Source organism: Mustela nivalis (genome assembly GCF_964662115.1).
Source record: "Mustela nivalis genome assembly, chromosome: 1".
Taxonomy (NCBI): Eukaryota; Metazoa; Chordata; class Mammalia; order Carnivora; family Mustelidae; genus Mustela; species Mustela nivalis.
In genome coordinates this window covers 131,331,850-131,356,830 of record NC_139020.1, presented here as the reverse complement: position 1 = coordinate 131,356,830, position 24,981 = coordinate 131,331,850, and the positions used below count along the sequence as shown (strand labels likewise).

General features: G+C 42.3%; 1 protein-coding gene across 6 annotated transcripts in view; it reads right to left on the bottom strand.

Annotated features, from left to right (window-relative positions):
* Window positions 1–24,981, bottom strand: part of PLCL2 (phospholipase C like 2) — a 195,629-nt gene that overhangs the window by 51,123 nt on the left and 119,525 nt on the right. For all 6 annotated transcript variants that reach the window (XR_014299221.1, XM_082684932.1, XM_082684928.1 and 3 more), the window contains 2 exons: window positions 21,589–24,075; window positions 18,686–18,889 (listed from right to left, as the gene is read on the bottom strand). Coding sequence is in view for 5 of the 6 variants with exons in the window: in XM_082684932.1 (XP_082541058.1) it covers window positions 18,686–18,889; window positions 21,589–24,075 (2,691 nt within the window). In the remaining variant the exon portion in view is untranslated. The remainder of the gene's footprint in view (window positions 1–18,685; window positions 18,890–21,588; window positions 24,076–24,981) is intronic.

The window sequence follows — 24,981 nt, the reverse complement described above, 5'->3', positions numbered from 1 at the left end:
TTTTGTTTTGTTTTTTGCCAAAGAGTAGATGCCAAGTGCTAGATCTGGAGCGAATTATGAGTGACCCAGGGTCTGCATTCAGGAAGCCAAGAATTCTCTAGCTTTTCAATATGCTCTGATTTTTCATAAAGGTCACTTCAGCGCTAGGGTGGTATGTACCTAAGGAATGAACGTGGCTCTCCTGTTATATAACTTTGAGATCTGAATATTGGTGCAACAAGAATCCCTTATGCACTAAACTTCAGATCAAATCCTGTAAAGCAACACTGTATCGCATGCATAAGTATCTAGTTGAATTTTCACATGACATAAATTCTCCTCTACCACCATCATCATCTCTATCTACCACTTCTCACTTTCAGTTAATATATGACATTCACAACACTGAGAAAGGGTGACAGTTCACACACTAAACCTCAAGTTTTTTTTTTTCTTTTATAAACTTTATTTTGTTGGTTTTAAAAAAATTTTTTAATTACCATATAATGTATTATTAGCCCCAGAGATACAGGTCTGTAAATCGTCTAAACCTTAAGTTTTAATTAAACTGCAGATTCTCAAGTGAATCACCACATAAATACAAGACAAAGATATTATGCTTATTACACACAGACTAATATATGTTTCTCCTGTGCTTACCTAAAAAAAATTTGGATTCAGTATAAAATTCATGAAAATAAACAGTATCATGTAGTCAAAACAACCAGGTGCTTGCCCTGGGTTCTTGCTTTCTGCCAGTTCTTTGGCACCCAGCGTATACGGAGGGCCAAATGTTTACACGTGTGGGTATTTCTGAGTGGCATTTCCAGTGTCAGCCGCTAGAAGTCCTTAGTTAGACACATTTGCTACATTGGAGGAGAGGAGAAAGGAGCAAAGATGAGAGAAAACACTGCAAAGAGAAAACTGGGCTTGGGGGGAGTGCTAAAAAGAAGAATAAAAGATTGAAAAAAAAGGGGGGAAAAAGGCAAAATCACAGAGGCAGAGCTCAGAGGAATTAAAGCAACAAATGCACCAGGGTGATTTATCTTATCAAAAATCATATTTTAAAACAGAGAAGAAAATTTTGTTTTATGTAGACAACTGAATAAACTATTAAGCCATAACCAAACACTGATTTAAAAGAAATTCACTCCTATTTCTAGATTAATTGGGGTTTAGCATTACTACAGGTCTCCATATGTTCCCAAACATGTTTAAATAGACCAGAAGCTGGAGAAGCTCCACTAGGCAAAATAGCTTGGGGTATTAGAACAGGGCTCTGGAAATACCTAGGGATCTAACAGATCAAAAGATTAGTTATAAAGCCAGTATACGGATTTTAAATGTTTATCCTACTATAAACTGTTAGCGAAGTTTTAAAACTTCTGAATAGTTTCAGCTTCAGGAAGTACACAGAAATTCAAAGTTGAAAAGAATTTTGGTTTTGCTCTTGGGCTCTTATTGGTCCTGTACAATACGTATTCCAAGGAAACAAAAACTGTTGAAAATTAAGCAACAAAACAGAAACTAAGCTATCCTAACTCCACTGAATTATAAAACTATCCAGAAAAAGTATATAATAATTCCTATTAGTTCATATAATAATATATTGTACTGTACTTTTCTGCATGAAGAACACATATATTGTAAAGTTCAAATGCATTTAAAATATAATAATGTTCTCATCTCTCCATTTTATGGAGCCTTATCTCATCAGGGAATAACTTGATGTGCTACACAGAATTACACGAGGTTTACACGATCACTGTGGGAAGACTCAAAGTTCTCACACTCAATGCGCAGTCTACGGCTTGTGATGAGTCACTGGGTACCCATGGCTGCTTCAAGGGGACACACACATAAACCCCATCCTCGCCAGGCCTTTGGTCATGTCATGTCAGCCTCTTAACGCTGGAAACTGCATCTCCTGCTTTCGCAAACTATAACAACAATGTGATTGCAGGACACGCGGCAGGAAGCCCAAGTACATCTGGTGTCCAAGCAGCCTCTGCCGTCAGGGTAGAGGGAAGGAATGGGAGGACAGAGGGACTTACAGCTGCGTCTGAGGGGCAGCAAGGCACAGTCCAGCGGGGACACAGTCTACAGCCGGCCACTCCCTCTGCCTCTAGTAAATGCCTGAAAAGCCAGAAGGAAAGAAGGGCAACGCTCTGCTGTTTTAGGTCTCCAGTCTCGGAAGTTTTCAGGACAGTGAGTTCAGAGCCTACCCCTTGGATGGAGGGGAGTGTCCTCAAGGAACTGATAAGAATGGCTTAAAACTTGGCCAGAATCACCCCTGAAGAAGAATGGGGAACTCAGGCTCCTTAAACCCAATTATTCAGTGAGCAAGCTACTTCCGGAAAGGGATTAAGAACTTCTGGATGCTACATTAACTCTTTCAAGTCACCAAGGACCATTTTGAGTTCCGACATCCTTGTTTAAAACAATTATTACAACATTAATTGAATTTCAAAAGATACAATTAGAATGAAACATAGTACCACTTTTATTACTGTCTACTTATATCAAGTCTTTTCTCCAAGGGGATCAAGGTGATTTAGAAACTCCTAATTAACAGAAGGTAATTCAATCACACTCTTACTGTAAGGTATCATTAGTTTCTCTCAGGTCTGTGTAACTAAGTATAGATGTTAGTTAAGAGAAAAAAGCAATGGGACGTTTCTCTGTAATGCAAAGCAGTATTTTCATTTTATTTATTTATTTAATCTTTTAGCCCAGTGAAGTGCCCGCGGTATTCCAGGAATTGCAGATCAAGAAGGAAGACAAGAACGCAGTTGACCAGGTACTAATATATTTACGGTAGAAACCCAGGACTTGTTCCGGGTGTTGACCATGTAACTCAAGGGTTCCCCTGTGTCTTCCCCTTTCAGAGAAGAGAGACAACTCACCTAAACCTTATCTTCTGCTTTTCACTTTGTAATTTAAACCCGCCTTTATGAAATGAAGCAGCCATGCTCTCTCTACAGCAGAGCTGTGCTCTGAAGTTCGGAGTGATACACACACAGAAAGGTTTTAAAGCTTCGTGAGCTTCGTGAAATGCAGGTGTCCAGCATTTGGAAGCTAATAATACCATGATGATGACTCCCATTTACTGAGAATTTACTATGGTCTGGGCTATTTACATATAATTTTGTACTCTTTGAGGTGGTGAAACTATGCCCACTTTACAGATAGAGAAGTGGACTCACCCTCAGTCACAGATTAGGATAAGCACCAGGGCCTATCTCATCATCAGGGCTCATATTCTTTGCCAGCAAAACCTCAGCCCCCAAAACCCACTCATATACTTCCTAGAGTCTGGGGTGTATACTTCCTCCTTCATCCCCCAATTTCCAGTCACGGTGTCTTTGGAGAGAGCTGTTTTGCACACTGCACGCACACCTGCCCAGATGGTCAGTGTGAAGCTACAACTGTACTTACTGGCAAAACACACCGGGGCATTACCTTCTGCTGGATGCCTGGTGCACTAACTTAGTTCATGATGGCAGGTGTGATAAGGACAAAGACTTTCCCAAGGTGGGGTCAGAGCTGGTGGGCAGTGTGCATGTGCCTGCATGCATGCGCGCGTGTGTGGGTGTGTGTCCAGGAGAGTCCAGTTTTTCCTCCCAGGAGCACAGGAGTGTGATACAGCTCACTTAGCAGGGACAGTGAGTGTCAGGGAGGAAGCAGGTAGGACAGCTGAGAGAAGATGGCTGTCTGACTCAAGTACTTCTCCGCTTGGCGCACCAGGAGCCTATGCCCACCTATTAGCTCGCATGATAATCTATCTGTGGACACGTTCTAGGAAATCCTAGAACACTGCACTCTACATGAGCAATGTTCCCATCCCAGGGTGGCTTCACTGAATCCAGCCGGGTGAACAACTAGGACTCTCCTCTCCACTCCTCACCTCTGCTGCATTTTCCTCTTAGGACATACGAATCTTTAAGTAGGGAACTTCAGACACAGCAAAGTCCTCTGGCAAAAGGTAGGGGAGATCTGAGAGTATGAAGAAGAGGTAAATGATCTGGGGAAGGAACCTCATGCCTGCATTCCTCTATCCACCTGTTGGAGTCCCAAGCCTTTGGCCTCCGGCCCACACCTCCCACTGGCATCTCAGGCCTCCCCTTTTTGTGGGACCTATTACAAAGGCTCCACTCACTGCCTTAGGATGTGGGGACTGCCATCTAGTACCAAGCCTGGAAGAGCAGCAGCCCCAACCTCCATCCTCTGGCCAGCCCGAAACCTAACCCTCCCAGGGAAGACTACATGTGATGACATAAATCAGCCAAGTTCAAGAAAATGTAGCCATTTGGGGGCAGAGAGACAGGGTAGGAAGAACACCTGATCTGTGTGCTGGAAATCAAGGTCATTTTCATTTACTCATTTATAGATCTACCTTGTGCACCTGCTCTGTGGTAGAGACAGCATGGTGAGCAGGGCACACACACTATCCTTGCCATCCTGGAGCTCCAACCCAGCAGCAGGGGAGAGAGGTACCTTAAAAATAAAAAAAAAAGAGAGAAAAAAAGAAACCAAACCAACGAATACATAATTACAAGCTGCAGTGGGTGCAGAAGGAAATGAACAACATAAAGAAGCAGGGTGTGGGAAGCTGCAGAGGGCCCTCAGAGCAGGCTTCCCATTCCCCCTGGGGTGGGGTGGGGTTCACAGGTTCCATCTTCACCTCTAGCACCCTTTATATCCTTTCCCTGATGAGACAGCTTTAAATAGAATGTGGTTAGCACAGCCTGAATTTTATCATTTGAGAGAAAGCCCTGCTCCCTGCTTGGAAAGGGTAAAAGGAAACCAGGGGTTTTCAGAGACATGAGGAGCCTGCTTGGGAATTCCACCCAATTCCCCTTCCTCTGCAACAAGAGAGGCTTGCTTCAACTGATACAAGCAGTACCACTTAAACTCCATTCTTTGGCTCATTTTTTAATGCCTCGGTACTAAGCAGCACAAGCAGGACTATACACTCACTGTGAAGTAAGCTAGTTACACAGTTTCCTGGATAACAAAACTCTGTGCAATGGTCACCATTCCCACCGAGGTAGCCAACTTGCCTGGGAAGCACTGCAAGCAGCCAGAGCAAAAGTTTTTGTTGACTTTCCTCTTCCAATGTCCACCTCTAGTGCCTGCAGGTTCTTGACCATCAAAATGCTAACAATATGTCAATAGTCAGTGTTAATGCTTTTCCAGGACAGGAGCCCTCCAGCTCTGGCTGGTGTGCTTCTCCTACCAACTGACCAAGTAGAATGCTGTTGTGATGGGTCAAAATTCAAAATGCACTGACTCCATTACTTTAAAAAAAGAGAAAGAAAAGCCTCTGAAATCATCATTTAAACTGGTGAAAGCAAATATGGGAACCAGGGCATTAAAATACCCTAGGGACTTTTTCGCCCGATCCTCTTTGTGAGGGGTTGGCCAAGCCTTCCTGTGAAGGAGCAGACCTTAGGTATTTGAGGTTTTTAGGCTCAGGCTCAGTTTCTGTCTTGACAACTCTGTGCTGCTGTTGTGGTACAAAAATGGTCACAGAGCATGTTAGGGCTCTAATACAGCTTTGTTTATGGGCACTGAGACTTGGATTTCACATTTCAAGTCATACAGTATTATTTTTCTATGGCTTTCCATCATTTAGCATGTAAGAATCACTCAAAACAGCTTGCAGACCACACAAAAACAGCTGGTGACAGATCAGGGCCCATGGGCCAGTTTCCCCAACCCCTGACCTAACATGGTACAAGATGCATCATTTGGTGACATTGGACTAAATGTATTCAAGAGAACACAGCTTGAGAGATTATATTCACATTTTAGAAAAGACCATGAAAAATTAAGTGCAGCTAGTATTTCCAAAGGGTAAACATATGATATGTGTCGGCAAAAGAAAGATTTGGTTATGGAGAGTCCTAACATTGGTCAAAGACTTCCATAGATTCACCACAAAAACAGGGCTCCGTTTCAGGAAATCAAATAAAAATTAGTTAAGTACCATCCCACTTCCATTTAGTTAAATACTCAGCCATTTCTATTTATAAAGATAGGGTTCGGGGGGTTTGTTTGTTTGTTTGCTTGCTTGCTTGTTTTCGGCACCAGAGAAGTGATTTAAAAACCAAAATTATTGGGCTCCTCAGTGGCTCAGTCAGTTAAGCATCTGCTTTTGGCTCCCAGAGTCCCAGGGAAACAGCCGCATATCACATGGTGAGGAGCTGGCTTCTCCCTCTGCCCCTTACCCAGCTCATGAGTTCTCTCTCTCAAATAAATAAAATCTTCAAAAAAAACCTCCAAATTATTTTTTGCCCATACAATGACATACACAACGATGGTGTGACTCCATATGACCACCTTCTAGCGTAGGAGTGTAATGTTTATAAAGAAAGATAAAATATATGTTTATAAAAAATTAAAAAAAAAAAAGAATGATCAACACTCATTTCAAAGAAAATACCAGAATTAAAGAGTTCTGTAAGTTGATAAAAGATGTTCTATATAAAATCTCCATATAAAAACCTAAACCGGTCAGCCCTAAAAATCTGACTAATATGAAATGCAGTAGGGAAATAAATATTTTAAACTACCTAACATGTTATTTTAAAGTTAATTGGTAATTAAGCTTGTAGAGTTAAACTTAACTCTGAACACATCATATTGTCCACCCACTGAGTTTACAGTGAGAGTAGTTTTCTTATGGTTCAGAATTTAAAACACCCTAATTAAGTTAGAAAAGCCTTTAAAGCCATTATTAAGTAGTATTTTTATTCCTGATAAATTCATGTGGTAGTAAGATCAGATTTCTGGTATTAAAGGTGGTTATTTCTGTGGGGTGAGTGGCGTTAATTATTTCATGTCAATCTGGGGGAATAGAAATGAACAGAATGAAAAACAGGAGTAAGGAGTGACAGTTCCTGCGGTCCCTACTGAGCGAGAAGTCGGTGTGCAGAGGGCAGTCACCACCCGGTCCCCTGTACATCTGAGGGTTTTGGTGAGGTTGAGGGTGAGCACTCCCACTCACGCCAAACCGGGAGAGAACGGATCCACAAGCAGGGCTCAATTTTACTCGTCTCATGAGGATGAGGTCAAATGTAACACATCAACAAGATGTAGGCTTCAAAGCTGGTGTAGTGCCAAATGTTATTTATGGGCACACATCTAGCTGTGAAGAAAAATCACCACTTCATTATTCAAAAGGCTGTGGAAAAACACCTTTAAAACTTGTCTCCAGTTCATAACTAGGGATATAACAGACTTTAAAAAAAAAAAAAAAGGTCAGAAATGAGTATACCCTACTGCCCCAGAAAAGATGTCAGAAGGTGGTTCGAATAAGTGCCTACAAACACATTGTAGTGCATACAATCTCAAAATCATTTCAGAAATACATGATTTTTCATAAAAGCTGGTTATCTCAGTAGCTTCATTTTCACGGAGTTGGTTCCATTCAAATTATCCCATTTCTTGGAGAGTTGTCTTCTAAACTGTGATTGCATATCTATAGCGTATTGTCCACAAAAACAGAGACGCTCATCTTTGCATTTACAAACAAATCTATGTATCACCACTAACAACTTTATACAAGTATCTGATGTAATTTCAGTCTTTTTAAACTCAACTCCAAATTACACTTGCGACAGTGCTGAATTCCTAAATGGAAGAGTATATGCTGTTCCAAACTTCACAAAAATGGGTGGTAATAAATCAAATTAATCTTTGAATGGCTCTCACATGTATAAAGTCAGGGCATGATAGTAAAAACATCAAAATTCTAAATAATAAATTTATATTACCCAGGTAACTTCCATGTTTTCTAAACTCTAACCTGAATATGGACAACAAAGGAACACACTGAAATATTAAACTGCTCATCCTTTTGATGAATCTTTGACAAAAAAAAAAAAAAAAAAAAACACTTCTGAAAAGAAATTCACACGTGTGATTCTTACTTGTTAATTGTAGCCAGCACTGGTAAAATAATCACTCAGGCAAACGATTTCCATTTAACCGCCTGGAGAACATTCTGAACCCCAAATGGAGCCAGACACGAGGGCAAACTGCTGGCTCAGAGGGCAAAGGCAGTCATTTCTCCAGCCTTTCCTGGGTCCTCCAATGGAGTGTGGCCCAGGTAGTCCTTGGGGTTTCAAAGTGGAGCCCACACTTGGGGAGCTCCAGGATTTCCAACTCAGGTCTCTGCATCCTGACAGAGATGGAGATGAACACACTTATTTCTCCAACCAAGTAGCTGGCAAAGCCACCTCTGTGCCAACAGCAAAGGTTAGAGGGTCAAGAGAGACACAGTCATCTCCTGGGTCCAAGGTGAGAGGACCAGAGAGCTTCCAAGCTCAAGGGAAAAAGCAGGCTGAATGTATCAGTGAGCTATGAAGTGCATGTTCTAGGTCAGCTCATCTTCATTTCTGTGAATCTAAAAGGATCTAGAACTCACAAGCTGCGTAAAGACATACAAATAAATTACCATGCACTGAAAGCCAATTAGGTTCTTTGTTTCTTTGATCATCACTTTTCTGTTTGAAAAGGATTCCCACAAAAGAGGACACTCACACCTACCAAACTAGATGTAGAGATGATATTGTTCTGTGGACATGACAAAAATAATTCCAAACTTTAAGATGTCAAACAGATTCTGGAAGTTGAAAAAACTTTTTCTTTTAAAGAGCTGCACAGTATTGGGGCGCCTGGGTGGCTCAGTGGGTTAAGCCACTGCCTTCGGCTCGGGTCATGATCCCGGGGTCCTGGGATCGAGTCCCGCATGAGGCTCTCTGCTCAGCAGGGGGCCTGCTTCCCTTCATCTCTCTCTGCCTGCCTCTCTGCCTGCTTGTGATCTCTCTCTGTCAAATAATTAAATAAAATCTTAAAAAAAAAAAAAAAGAGCTGCACAGTATTAATAGTAACAAATCAAAAATTTGAATCTGGAAAACTTCAATTTCTGGAGGAATATAGGCATGGAGTAATTGTCTTTAAAGTTATTTTTCTCCCCTTCTTGTTTGGCAATTATTAGGCTTAACATAACTTCATCAGTCCAAATACACCAAACAGATGCCACTGTTCTAAGAGGCTCTAAGAAGAATGTTATTCACCTAACATTCTGGCTCCTTTCTGAATCCTCTGGGGTTTCCTCTAGCTGGGATTTCAGGACTCCAGCAATCCCAAAGATGTGTTGCAGTGGGAAGGGAATGCTGACATCCAGGGGTGAGGGGAGGGGGGCACAGCAGGAACACAGGTGCTGTGGGAAAGGGACAGAGCCACTTTTTCCCACATGCACTGCCATACTTTAGAAACCATTTTGCCCCAGGGGCTTTCCACCAATTCAAACAACTAGTTTCAGAGCCCTGGGTGAAGCGCAGCTCCCTTATAAAATCAGACACTTCTCCGTTTTAAAGGTCAAACTAGATTTTTATTTGGGTTCCCACCAAAACAACAGGCTTGAAAGTCAGGATGTGTCGAGGAGAAATAATTTTCTAGATTGTTTTAACATGCGAAGAATCAACCCACAGATCACAGAGCTAGAGCCCTGGAGTGGGGGAGACGGCCATCCACCTCCCAAGGCTGGCGGAAAGGTTGGCAGCGCACAGACAGGAGGAGGGAAAGGGCAGTGGAGAAGTTAGCAGTCTGTCTCTTGCGGTCCTGAGTGAGAGTAGCTAGGGCGTCCCTCCACTGCATGGCCCTGTCTCAAGGTGAATGGGAGCGGAAGGGAGGAGGGCAAGCTTTAGAGTGATGCTCTTTATAAGTACAAAGCCTTCTGCAACCATTCCCCTTCAGACAACGAGTGGCCATTTTGTAGAGAAGCAGAGGGAAAAAAAGTCCAAGAGACTGAGCATTTTACCTCAAGAGATGAGTATTTACAGTCAAAAGAAGATAAAATAAATCAATGCAACGGATCAAGTTCACCAAACTGAACAGAAATTGGGGCATACCCACCTCCCTCCTGAGAGAAGAAGGCTGCATGTTCCTTTGCCTTCTGAGTTGAGTGTGAGGTTTGTACTCAGACTCTGCCCCAGAGGCACAGATCATAGAGGGGCTGAACCTGGGTGCTGGCCACAGCGGCCCAGCTCCCTCTGCTCAGTGAAGTTTTACTTATTCAAAGTCAAATGGAGACACAAAAGTTTACCGAAAAAAACTAGGAGAAGGAAGCTAAACACTTCCTCACAGCTTCAGAAGCCACCAGTGCACATCACGACTAACCAAAAGAATAATATGTATGTATTATTTACAGAGCAAGGACACCATTTTATGTATACAGTTTGTTCATTCTTTCTTTCCTTCCTCCCTTCCTCTCTTTCTTTCTTAATTTCCTGGAAGCATCCTTGACAGAAAGAACTTAGCAAACAACCTGCCTTTACCCAATGCAGAAACACAAAATACTTTCAGGCAAGAAGAGACTATATCAAAAATAAGCTTTGAAGGAATATGAGAGCAAAATTGAAAATGCAATGTGGGATTTGATGGGAACAAGTAATTCCCCTGCTCTTGCATAGGCAAAAAAAAAAAAAAAAAAAAAAAAAAAGGAAGAAGAAAATCACAGTGCTTCAGTGATCTTAGTACTATCCAAAAATGTAGTAGTGTTCTTCTGCATAAAGCATCGGTTTAGAAAGAAGTCCCCTAATTTTTCTGGAGCTTTAGGTTGCAAATACGCTTTATACATAGTTTCTACAAGATTCAGTAAAATAAAAATATGAAAATAATAAAGAAATACAGTGTTTGAAAAATAAGCAATCTTGCTTTGCCCTTTAAAAGGCCAAAGAAAGACTCCAAACAGAGAAGTAAAAGGGTAGAGACCCCACCAAATACATGCCCCAAACCACTGTTGGTAACAGTTCCCCAGGTGGCCTTGGTTCGAGTGATATCTACCCGAGATCTGAAATGAGGCCAGGAGCAGGCTCTCGTTTCTCATTTACCAGTATGGTTGGACAGCACCAGCTGTATCACCATTTTCTAGCTTACGCAGAAATTTTAAGTCAGACTGCAGGTATGTCAGATGATACAAGGGCCTGCTTAATACTATTTATCACTTCTTGCCTGAAGACACCGCCTGACAACATGTTGAACTCCATTACGGTTTTCATGTCTGTCCTCCCAGAGAGTCTGGAGCTAGGTATCCAATTTAGTTGACAAAAACTGCTGTAGGGTCAAGTCTCAAGGGAATGGGCAGTCCTTCAAATGCTATTCTTTCCCTAACTGCTCATTGCTTAAGTATCTGGGGGGTGTGCGTGTGTGATAGAGAGAGAGAGAGAGAACTTCTGAGTACGTGCTCCTTGGTTTCTGCAGAGACATATAAAACTAGAAAACGGATCAGAAGTAAAATCTACCATCACCAGCACAGGCACATCCTGAGCACTATATTCCAAACGTTTCCGAGTCTCCCTGTATCTGATTACCAAGCGGCAGCCTGCTGCATCTGATCTAATCCCACATGTGACGCTGTCATCACACCGTAATCTTTAACGTTTCCTCCCCCTCCCAGCAGCCCGGCCGCTTTAACGGTTTTGGAGTGGCTCAGCTGTGTGGTTTGAATGGCTCCAGGGAAATTGCGTTCGGACACATCACTGGCTGGACCTCTCCTGTCACTGAATTAGACGACAGCCTTTGGGTTTCTGATCCTCCCTCTGCGGGATATCCACCTTTCTACACACACAGAGACACACACAGACACAGACACACACGCACACACAGACACACACACACACACACACATCCTTAAGCTCAGTCTTATCCTACAGCATTGTAATCTATCTGGCCTTTTTTCTCTGATTACAAAAGATGGGAAGGTTGACACCTCCAATTAGAAAGAAGCTTTTAATGTCAAGTTCTGAGGCAGTAAAGTGATAAAAGGAGCCACAAAGGAGACGGGGATCAATAGCAGCCTTATTACAGATCATCTCTGGCTTGGTCCAGATGGGCCGACTCCATTAATTATGAAGTGTGATTTATCTCTTCACCGCATTAGGCAGCGGCAAGATAAAATACATGAAATCACACCCGTAAGATAAAGCAGAGTGCTCCTGACGTTACATGCTAACCACCAGCATGTCTGTATAAGAAGGAAGACCTTCATTTCACATATTTCATTGAAAGAAACTTGTTTCAAAGAAATATTGCAAGTAATGTGTTAGAAGGGACTATTCAGTAATTTATATAAAAATACTCAGAGAGCAAATAATATCCTCCCAGATAAAGCATCATTTTCCTCCCTTTAAACACTGAAAAAAATACTATTCTTTACTGGATAAGGGGATTCCCCAGAGTATGCTTTCTTAATTAGACGTGAAAGCAATTAAAACCAAGAATTTTGTGAGGCTGAAAAAGATCAAAACAAACTTATTTTCAACAGAAAGTAAATACAAAAGCACTGCAATGGTAGGAATGAGGTCCCGTGTAATCTTTGAACAGATGGGGCTGCCTGTGCGTCCGCTGCTGTGCGTAGGACTAGCCCTACTGCCTGGAACAGAATTGGGCATCATTTTCTTTACTGTTTCTTCTCTCCTTTCCTTCCCTACAACTCCACTTTCAAGTTCATTACAGTGACTGAAGCCTATTCCGTGTTACAGAAAATCCTAACAAAATCAAGGGGAGAAAAGCCTTTTTCTTAAAAGAGCTGCATGAAGAGCCCCTTCGCGGAAGAGCCATCCTCTTAACAAATTTTAGGCATATAATCCATTTCTGTTGACTACTGGCGCAATGTTGGCCGGTGGGGGCTCTGGAGCTGACTTGTCATACTTAACCAGAGCTATGCCTATTGATTAATGAATGACTCCATTCCTCCATCCTCCAGGCCCCTGGTAACTACCATTCCAGTCTCGGATTGTATGCATTTGGCTATTTTAGATCCCTCACGTAAGTGGAATCATGTAGTACTTATTTTTTCCTGTCCGGCTCACTTCACTCTGAAGACTGTCCTCAAAGCCCCATGAAAAAAATTCTTAAGGAGAACTTTCTTTTTATGCAACATTTCCAAGTTTTCTCTCTAAAGAGGAAGGATGTTGAATCCTTGGTCTCTATAGTTTATTACAGATCTTACAAAAATTTAGAAATTTTAAGTCTGAAATAGGACATTAATAAAGATAGCTAGAAAGCTGAATTATTACTTTCATCAATACTAAAAGGATGGTAAAAATCACTTTCATTTAAAACAATGCTGGGGGCGCCTGGGTGGCTCAGTGGGTTAGGCCTCTGCCTTCAGCTCGGGTCATGATCTCAGGGTTCTGGGATCGAGTCCCGCATCGGGCTCTCTGCTCGGCAGGGAGCCTGCTTCCTCCTTCCTCTCTCTCTGCTTGCCTCTCTGCCTACTTGTGATCTCTCTCTGTCAAATAAATAAAATCTTAAAAAAAATAAATAAAAAAAAAAATAAAACAATGCTGAATTAGATCACTGATACTGATGGGCAGGGAAAGGTTACAATGACCTGCTAGTGCAGATGTGCTCTTAACAGCACTGCGTATTGTAAAGAGTACTGTTGTTCACCGTAACATAAACTCAACAAATTACATAATCCTTATTTTCTCCTACCAGCTTTTAATTACATGAGAACATTCTAGCTCAATTTTGATATTTGAGTGAACAGCAAATGTACTCAAGTTCATTTACATAAATTTTACATAACATATTTAAATGTTTTGTTTTCTGAAGTAATAATATAAAAGATATGTTCAGCTACTTATAACCAGATTTCTTTGAGGGGAATCTGATCTAGCTTTTGAAATAGGCTTCCTCAGTTTAAGCTCATCAAATCTGTCTTTTAATCTATACCAAAGTATGAAATCGTCATAAGGAACAGGAATCAGAAACAAGTTACCTCTCACTTGGAGAACCCCACGTGAACAAATTTAGATTATTATTATTGAAGATAGCTGGGCTTTATCTGTATATTGATCACTCATCTATACACCACACATGGTAATCTTCCTGACCTGGATTGCAGAAAAAAACATGGGACAAAGACTCCTAAGCCTAGTTCTACCACTAATTTGATGTGCCACAGGGTTTCCGTGGTTTCCTTTGGATCAGGAGCAAAATAAAAGCACTCAACATGTAGTCTTCGGGCTCTCTCTCACTCTCAGCCTCCTACACTGCATAATCCCTGAGGAAACATGCAGTGTATACGCATACTGTTCCAAGATGTGCAGGAACGACCATGGGCCTCAGGTGAATCTCCCAGAATATGTGCTTCCACATTTTCGAGCACATTTCACTCTGTGAATTCGACTTTCAACAGCCTCCTCCTTATCACCTCTACCTATTCAAATATGACTTATTCTTAAAGGTCTAGCTCAAAGGCCAATATTTCCCTGAAGCTTCCTAATACCTAAACCTGAAACTGACCATTCTTGTCTATAACATCCAAATGGTTCGTTTACACACTTTATTTTTCATTTTTTAAAAAAGATTATTTATTTATTTATTTGGCAGAGAGAGAGATCACAAGTAGGCAGAGAGGCAGGCAGAGAGAGAGGGAAGCAGGCTCCCTGCTGAGCAGAGAGCCCGATGCAGGGCTTGATCCCAGGACCCTGAGATCATGACCCGAGCTGAAGGCAGAGGCTTTAACCCACTGAGCCACCTAGGCATCCCTCGTTTACACATTTTAAAATATCTGTTATGTATCATCTTACTATCTATGGATACACTTTATCTCCTTTATTAAACTGTAAACACGTCAAGGGGAGAAAAGCCTTATTTGTCTGACGAACATATGGCCATTCTACTCTCCATAGCAGTCCAGTCCTTGTTTTCAATACCCCCCACCCCAATCTGCCTAGCCTAAGAAGGTGTCTTTACTTCTCTTCTTCCTCTACTCCTGCATGGCTCTGACACCTACATGACTGACCAAGGGTTAAACCTCACCACTTCTAGCACCCAAGGAGGGACCACACATAGTGCAAAACCACAGTTTGGACAATTTAGAAGATCCATTTGTTGATGGTAATCACAAGGGCCATTAAGACAATCTAGGGGCCATGGATAGGGTAACCATACAACTAATTATCTAAATAGGGTCACTTCTTTTTTTTTTTTTTTTAAGATTTATTTATTTATTTATTTATTTATTTGAGAAAGAGAGAGAGAGAGAGAAAGCAAGCACAAGCAGGGGGAGGAGCAAAGAAAGATGGAGAAGCCGACTCCCCACTGAGCAGGGAGCCCAATGCAGGGCTCAGTTACAGGACTCCGGGATCATGACCTGCGCTGAAAGCAGATGCTTAACCAAATAAGCCACCTAAGCGCCCTCGATAGAGACACTTCTAAGAGTTAAAGGGGGAACTATTAATAATTACTCTGGGGCAAGAGATGTGTCAACAGGAAGACCAGGATATGTGGCCACCCTAGACAGGGGCATTCTTTCCTAGCCTCTAGAATGGTTTACAGGTTGTTCATATTTGCATGATCAATTCCTTCTCTGCATTCTCCTTTTTCTCAAAGAAATGGCACATTTTTTATATGTTGGCTTATTAACAAGAGTTTAGACACTGAGAAGTAATCACAGTCATGACAGCATAAATACATAACTGCACACTCTTAGGACATGGCATGCAGGGCCCTGGCCTCCCCAGAGGGTGAGCTTCAGCAGTGCAGATGGACAACAACACAGGAGTCCTGGAGGGGGTTTCTCACACTACTCTTACTTCTCTCTTGCAGCCTTCGTAATATAAATGGGAAGTCAACAAAATGAAATAAGATCTTATTTCCAAGGTTAATTTTGGGTAAAGCTCAACATAATATTACAAAAATAAAGAGCTATATGTAAGGTTCTGGACTGTCCAGCACATTAGCATACTTCCCATCCACACTCCTTTAGCTAGCTTTAATAAATTAATTGTCACAAGGTAAGAAACCATGAAATTATTTAAAAAAAAGAAATATAAAATACAAGTATTATAAGAGTTATTGCTGTAGCAATGTTATTTTAAAATTAAAATTATAATAGTTTGAATTTAATTTTAAGTATTTTATGGCTTACTTTTTCAGATGGAGTTAAAACAGAACAAATCAATAGAGCTAGGGGTGTAATGCAGCACAGCTATGTCCATTAAACATTATATAAGAGTAAATTTCACAGTTTAAAAGATTTGAACACGCTAAAGCATTCTGTCTGAGCACTTCTGCAGCAATACAGCTATCCAGTTATGTGCAAATAAGAGTTTCGTGGTTAAGAGTTATCATTCAGGAGTCCAGGAGAAGAAGGGGCAGGGAGCTAGGAGCTCTGAGGGATTCCTGTGCTGGATCCTGTGGTGGGCACTGGGAGGTCCTGTCATCCAGAAGCCTCTTTGCCATGAACCCTGAGAAGCTCCGTGGTCAGCACTCAGCTGCTGGTCTAGGTCCTGGGTCCTCACCCTTGTCCAGTCGCCCCTGTTATCACCCACGTGGGGTGCCATCACCCCACTCTCGGAAAGTTCCTGGTAAAAAGGTTACCATGAGGCGCCTGGGTGGTTCAGTGGGTTAAGCCGCTGCCTTCAGCTCAGGTCATGATCTCAGGGTCCTGGGATCGAGTCCCACATCGGGCTCTCTGCTCAGCAGGGAAATTGCTTCCCTCTCTCTCTCTCTCTCTCTCTGCCTACCTCTCTGCTACTTGTGATCTCTGTCATATAAATAAATGAAATCTTAAAAAAAAAAAAAAAGGTTACCATGAAAAAATGTCATTGTGGGATTGCTACAGAGATCCGTGAAGCCCCAAGGGTCTAAACCGTGCTAGATTTTTGTGAACAAGAGGTCTACAAGATGTCTAACGATTTCATACGTGGCTTAAGCTTAGGAAGCATTTACATGCATCATCAGCTACCTCTTCTGGCTTCTTCTCATAAAACATGAGGAGGTGGGAACTAACAAGGTGGCCTCAGCCACAGTGTGAAAGAGTTCTCCAAACTTTCCCATTTTTACCTGTTTTCCTACCCTTCCACTTTTTGCTGCAAAGGAGCACAGCATAAGTGTCCCGTGCTTTGCTCCTGAGCTGCCTCCCTTACCTACCAGTGGACTGGATGGCTCCCTGAGGACAGGGGAGACCCAAGTTCATTCTTACAGCCCCCGCAGCACCCAGCACAGCTCTCTCCCCCGTGCTGAGACAAACTTGCCCCTGGCCTTCCCTCTTTCTTCAGGTTGACCGCCACTCTCTGCAGTATGCCTGCAAAGCCCACTGTTTGGTCATTAGATCGCTCACACTACTATGAATTCTAAGCTAGAAATAGTAGGGGACTAATATGTATCTGCTAAACTGTGTGGCTACTGTGCAGGACTCTAGGAAAAAGGTAGGTAATGAATGGATCTGCTGTTTAAAATACTGCATTCTACTGACTCGTACTTCCAGATCTTCTTTGCCTGAACACTTGAGCGAGTAAGATCAGGAAGTGAAGAAGACCAAGAACAAAGGTATTTAGAACTTCCGTTTTTGGAAATAGTACCCCTTGGTCCAGTCAGCTTGTGGAAAAGGGCATTCTCTATGTATTGCCCCCTTGGGAACTCAGAGTGTCAGCAAAAGCCCTAAGATATCCCACAGTAAAGACATATGATTAGTTTTATTCAAATCAGTATTTCCCCAAATTGCTTTACCAAGGAGCCCTTTCTCCCATGTGACATTTACTAATCCCCTAAGAAGCCAACGTTCCTCTGAACACACTGTGGGAAATGCTGGCCTAATCTGTTTTTGTCTTTCCTTTGAATTGTATAAACCCCTCTGAATTAAAGCTTTCAGATCCAGTTCTAGAACGGTCGAAAATATTTCTGTTAAGTCTTCTGATGCCACTCCCATCAGAGTGTCTCTCTCTCTCTCTCTCTCTATATATATATATATATATATATCTGCTAATATATATATAATATATATATAGCTGCTGTCTTTAACCACAGCAGCTATATCACTTGAGGCCTAGTGTTTTGTGGTTGTAGTCCATGCATTTTGTGTAGAAGAGGTGGTAGAGACGGCCTCCCAGTGCTAAGCACCCTCAGGAGCACAGGCTGCCAGCCTGGCCCATCTGGGAGAGGAGCGTCCCACACCCTTAACCTTGCAGGCTGGAGAGCAACTGTCAGCACTCCCAAGTGCTGACAGCCTCCACAACATCCTGGGGTCGAAACAGTGCTCTTCACCCACTAATTCTCCCTCAGAGCTACGATAAGTCAAAAAGTACAATAAGACCAGGATAGGATTAATGAAAATGCGATATATACAAGCACAAAAATGTAATATTCTAGGTATCCTGAGGATACCTCATTAGTGTTAAGTTGATTACGAATTACAGGTATCTCAGAGCAGTTGCTGTAAGGAAGGAAAGCATCACACATTATAATCACGAGATGGAAGCAATTGCCCCTAATGGTGCTTAAAATTTATTTTAGAAGATAATTAAATTTCTCAGTTCTACCAGCCTGAACAATGAAAACAAAATAAAAATGAGCAAATCAAGGGCTGGAAGCAGAGAAAGATAAAAAAAATTCTTCGAGCACATGCTTTAGAAATCAGTTCAGATATGTTCTTGAAAAGCAAACCACTATTTAATCCGACGGGGGCAAGTATTTCTGAATCCTACTCTCTAAAACAACACCGATAAAATACTGAGCTCTTTCAAATGCAGCAAGGTCAGAGGAATCATTTTTCCAACGTAGATAAATGAAGCACGAAATGGGAAAGCTCACCCTAGCAAGAGTGCCTGAGTATGTCTGGTGTTTTGTCTTAAGATCTCTCTCTCACCCAGGCTCCATAAAAATACAAAGAATAACTCACCATGTCATAAGTTGTTACAATCTTCTTTAGAACCTCAGGCACAATTCCCTGCAACTCCATCGTGGGGTACTGCTCGCTCAGATTCAGGACCACCAGCGGCGTGTTGTCGGGTCCCAGGAAGCGGGGAGACACCGCCAACATGCACTGCATGAGATTGGCCACAGACGAGAGGCCGCACAGCTCCTTGAATGACACCACAGCATTCTGTTCAGTGGAAAGAGAGGAGGCGCTTACTTATTAACTGGAGCTTTTAATTTCTCGTGGATATTCTACTTGATAGACTTGATTATACTTGAACTGCCTGGTACAACCATTATTAGCAATGTCATGACAGAATTAACGAATGATTATCCCATACCAGGGAAAAGTGGCTATTTTCCAAAGTAAATACAGTTACAGACATTTTCAATCCAATTTATCAAAAGTACAGAAGATGTGAGTAAGTAAATTCATCTGAAGGATAAAGCCTCTTTTCAGATAAAAGTTCACGGTGGTGCTAAGGCTGATATGCAATCATGAGCAAACAAAAAGAATGACTTCTGTGTTCAAAAAGGTAGAGGAAAAAAAAATCAAATCAGGTTTAAAGTAAGCATCAAATATTCCAGCCATCCAAAAAGGAAAGGAATATTTGCAAGGAAGAAACTTTAGTGTTTTTCACCCATTTACACTGGTTCCAAATAGAAAGGAATTTTTTATTTGTTTGTTTTTGTTTTTTGTTTAAACAACAAGCTTTTTGTCTCAGTTATGGAGGCTAAAAGTCCAAGATCAAGGTTTGATATGGTTTGTTCCTCTGAGGGCATGAGAGACGGACTGCTCTATCTCTCTTAGCTTTGGCAGTCATGTGAAGACAGAGATCTACCAGCCAAGGGATGCCGAGGATTGCCAGCAAACTACAGAAAATCTAAAGGAATTTTAAGGACAAAGCAGTTTACTGGAGAGGTCTGCCCAGTAGGATACCCTCCCTATTAGCATGTCCACTGAGTGCAACGTTTCTCCCCCACCATCCCCTTCTCTCTTTTCTCACCCACCACCAGAGCTATGCCTTTAAAATCTCTGGTAAAGAAAACCCCTGGACACTGTCAAATGTCATGGTTGGCATTCTTAGAGCACTTACCAAGTGCTAAGCCAGTAGAACTACCTAGTACCATTCCCTCACTTAATACTCCCAACAGGCTGTGCTGTGGGTGAGAAGCGGAGTCTCGGCTTTGACCTCTCTCTGTTGTTTCCCTAAGGTCACTCAGCTGGTGAGGGAAGGAGTCAAAATTTTACCTGGAATCTGTTGATGCTGAGGTTTATACTTTTAATTACTGTCCTATAACAACCAGTAAATTCTAACCAAAATGGGAGTTATTCCAGGTGCACTTGGGTCCTGCTCTGGGCTGAGCATGGTGGCCAGAGGAGAAGAATCCAGGCCTTCTAAGTCCTGTATCTTCTGTTCTCAGATACCCCAGTCTAAGAAATGAGCAGAACTTTGGTTTTCTCAAACATTTTCTTTCATATCTCTTGAAACGTGGACTTTTAAGGACATTTCACTCAAAATCTCTTGGATAGTGACTGCTTGTGACACCAAACCTTGCCTGGGGGGGTCTCCCAATCACTCCATCATACCTCCCTGTTTTATCTTCTTCGTAGCTCTTGCTAGTGTCTGCAACTGTCCTATTTGCTCATTCACCTGCTCACGGTCCACTTCCCTCCCCGCCGCTTGCTTGCAGCTGAAGGCACTGCTTGTTCATGACTGCGTCCTCAGGGCCCAGACTCTCTGTGCAACAGGTGCCCATTAACCCTGCCTCCGACCGCTCTGCCGGGCGTGGCACAGACACAGGACTCTAGACGCAGGATGCTAGAGCTCCAGAGGATCCCCGCAGGAGTGCTGGGGCACGCACAGCCCTAGGGCAGGTGACAACAGTGTGCCTTGCTCTGAGCTAAGGGTTTCCCAAGCTATTCTTGCTCTCAGAAACAGGGAAGAGCCCTTCAGGTCTCTGTTAAAGCTTCGACTTGGAGAGGAAGAGAATAAAATTCCTCTATTGTGGCAAGGTCTTTTTATGAATGATGTATCTATAAGATCTGTGCAGGGTTGAAATCTGCTGAATATTCTGAGTCAGATTTTACTTGCTGGTGGCATTCTTCTTGTAGTAGTTATTTATAGTTATATAACCAGCTAATATATTTAATATATATGTTCTAATAAACACACACAGAGCAGTTACCACAGAGTGGCAGGCACTCTCACACACTGGGGTGGGAAACGGCCAGAAGTTGTGTGAGGCAGGCCCTGGCACACTGCTGGACATGCGGACGATCCTTAATTAATTCCTGACTGCTTTTAGCCATTACACAGTTTAGAGGTAATTATTATCTTAGACTTCTAATAAATACAGACGCCACACGTCTTTTACTCAAACACTTGAACAACCGTCCTCCAAAAACAAGAGGCAGCTCAAAACACACACACATCAGATCACTTAAGTGCTTGCTATTTTCCTAGCAATACAGCTCCAGAAGAAAGGGTTGGAACATGGGCCTTTTAGTTTGGTAGGTCATCAAAGTGTGTTCCAGCTAAAGGATATTCTGGAAAACCGGAGATTCCCATGTACACTCTTAGAAAACAATGGAGATCTGTGAAGCAGACAATGACTAGGCTGTGCTTATGTGAGACAGCAACAAAACTGGTTTATTCTAATGCATTATCAGTATTTTCGATACCAACTGCAGTTCTAGAAATGCAAATGATAAAAAAAGATGAGACTACTGGTAAATGTTCTAATAACTAATTGGAATTTACCAATTACTGAAAATGAAACATACTGTTGTAAACCCCAAAGCCCTCAAAGTATTCGTGGACAGTGCAGAGGGAGCACTGTGAAGAAAAGCCATTAAGGAAATACTTAAACCCAAGAGCATACCTGCATATTCTCTCTCAGATCTGTGGCATCCCGGATAGGGGGCTGGGCGTTCTTGAACACCTCGTCCACAGTTTTAATCCACAGTGTTCTTAAAGACGCATATTCCCTGGATTTCTTCCCTTTTCTCACAGAAAGGCCCCTTTTATGAGGTTTCCCTCCTCCTCTTCGGTTAGTAATAGCCACGTGGACAAACAAAGAGGCATGCGCAAGGACCTCTCCAGTCAAGGACTGCAGGGGGACGTGGCGGTAGCCTGTCTGTAAACATTCAAAGGGAATTGTGTACTGGCCAATGAACTCATCCCCAATGTAGTCATCATCCAGTACTACAAAGCGCACCATGGCCAGTTCAGGTAGGTTGATCTGAAATTCGAAGCTTTCATCAAAAATGGGAGCATCTCCATTCTGGTGCACGGTTTTTGTCCTTTGTTCTGCACAGTCGGCAGGGATTCCGTGAATCTCCACATAGACGTAAGGATCCACCACATCCCCTTTGGCACCTGATCCTTTGGGTTTGGGAAAGTTCTGCCCGCTGATGATCTTAATGTGAAGAAGCTGCGGTGAGACTCCTGGCACGGAGTCCTTCGTGTTGGCACTGAAGAAAGAAACCTCTTCCCTCATGATGGCCGGCCGGAGGACGTAGCCGCAGTTTCCGTTCTGCCGAAACCAGCCAATATTTAGGTCCATCATCAGGCCTGGGGTCTGAAAGTTCATGGCTACGATCTGACAGCCACACTTCCAAAAATCTTGAGGGTTCATATTACTGGAGTCAATTCTCATTGGGCTGGGGAAAACCCTGGCAAGAAAACGTTTGTTGTAATTCACAAAGTCCCCAGGGTTTTCATTGGCATATTTGCTGGCAAGCACTTCGTTAAACGAACAGACCTCCCAGTACTTCTGAACCTGAAATGATACCTGAAATTCTTTGAACTGAACGGACTTACAGATGCTCACCAGCTCAGACAGTTCTTTACAGAGCTGAAATCGCTTCACAGGCACATTGTTGGGCTGCTCCACGTTCTCTTTGCCCATCCTCTGAGACATTTCTGCCCCTTCATCTTCATCGGTAACATCCCCTTCAACACCAGAGCAGTTTGAGGACAGCTTCTTTGCTTTAATTAGTATCCTCCCTTTCAGGACATCTGGGGATGGTAGGTAAGATTCCTCTACATTGGGCGATGTTGTATAGAGTTTGTCCCCTAAAATCTTCTTCATGTGCTGAACCATTACCTTCTGCTGTTTAATAGAACAGTGATTTTCTAAACACAAGATAAGAGGGTACTCTGAAGCAAAGAATGCATACTTGTTAATAATATCAATGACGCTGCGGAAGACTATCTGAGAGGTCATGGTGTGGCCCGTGTAAATTACAGGTTCGTTATCTGGCCCATCCCACACATCCAGTTCAACACTCCGGCAACCCATTTTAAGAGCTCGGATGTATCCCGTGATGTCAGAGGGACCTCGGAACTGATCCTCTATTAAGTATGTATTATGAGATGAGTTTATAAAGTAATGAGACAAAGGTTGCTTCATATCTTGACAGACCTTCTTATGTTCTGGATCAAATATATAACAATCAGGGGACATAAGGTACTTAGTGAACCCATCTATGGAAAGCCAGCCCTTTTCCTGACCTTCTTTAGATGGCTCATATTTGCTAATAATTTCAAGGCTTATTTCCTCATTTATATGTGCCACACCCTGCTCTGCCTCAAGAAACATCATAAGGTCCTTGGTATCAAGAAATTCTTTATTGCTTGAAAACTGAACTAAAAGGAAATAAATTTCGGGTCTGGTACAAAGCTCATGGAAAACCTCAACAAATTCTTCCTTTGTGACTTCAGTACCAGCTTTGTCCTTGGATTTGTGCAATTCTTTGAACTTAAGCTCAATTTTGCTAGTTTTTAAACCAGGATTGAGGTCTCTGATACACTGCACAGCATTACACAGAGTTATATGTCCAAGGTTATCTACATCAATTTCACTAAACATTTGTGAAACCCAAGAAGTCCTCATGTTGTCTTGGCTACTTTCTAACATATCAAGTGTATGTTTTCCATAAGAAATTAGGTACCGCAGTCCCGTAACCCAGATGTTCGCAACATCTGCAGTATTGGCAACCAAATCAAGTGACTCATAGTTCTCTCCATATATGACTGAAAATGCACAATCTTCAGATATCTGGTCAGAAATGCCATTGCTGCGGAATATGTCTGTATTTTTTCCTGTTCTCACTTCCTTGATGGATTTGATATCAATCTTGGCTTTCTCGGAATCCTTCTTAGATGGTTCCCACCTCAGGCTCTGCATGTCAGCATCCAGTAAAAAGTACCTATGGTAAATCCTGGAGTTGGAGCGAACCTTTTTGAGTTCGGAACCCTCGACCATTGAATTGATGCAATCGCTTGCGCTGCTGATCTTCTTCTCTGTCGGCATGCTACTAAACGACACGGTCTTCTTCCGTTCTCTTTTCTGTTTTGTACCATCCTGGGAGAGGAAAAAAAAAAGTGTAAAAGAATAACATAAACATAGGTTTCTGTGTTCAAGACTAGGAATAAAAATTTAATTTCTTCAAAAAAATCCTATTGAATGATCTATGATAAATGACAATCACTTCTAGAGCTTAGAAGCAGCCTAGAGTTTGCACAGTCTAATATAAACAGGTAAAAAATCATTATAGAATAATTGCAAGCCCATGGGTGTCAAGAAACACAATTTCAGTAATACAAAATAAAATCCTGTACAGAGAATGGACTGCTTAATTTGCAGGGCTCAGGGAAAAATGAAAATGCAGGACTCCTTATTCAAAACTTGTTAAGCATTTTAGGGGCTCTTGGGGGCTCAGTCAGTTAAGCTTCTGACTCTTGATTTCAGCTCAGGTCATGATCTCAATCAAGGGCCATGAGGGCAAGCCCCCATTAGGCTCTGCACATTCAGTGCTTAAGATTCTCTCTCCTCTCCCTCTGCCCCTCCCCAGTCTCTCTCTCTCACAAAAAAAAAAAAAAAAAAAAAAATAAAATTGTTAAGAATTTTAAGGTGACAGAAGAGTGCTGATTCAAGTACAGGGCCTTACTGAGTGTGGGGCCTGCCCAACCGCACAGTATTCATACACCCATGAGGCGGACTCTGCATCTGAATGTATCTCCCACACTAGTGTTCCTCAAAGGCCTGTCCACTTGCCTCAGAACCACCTGGCTTACCTGATTAAAATGCAGATTCCTAGGCTCACAGGATCAGATCTCTAGGGGGTAGTGCTCAGGAATTTGCACTGTAAGCAATACTCTAGGTGAAGGGGAGGCTCACTGAAGTTTGAAAACCACTTCCTCACCACTTGGACTCACTAAGATATCTGAGCTATTTCTGGAAACACCAAAAATCCAGAAACAGCTAAAT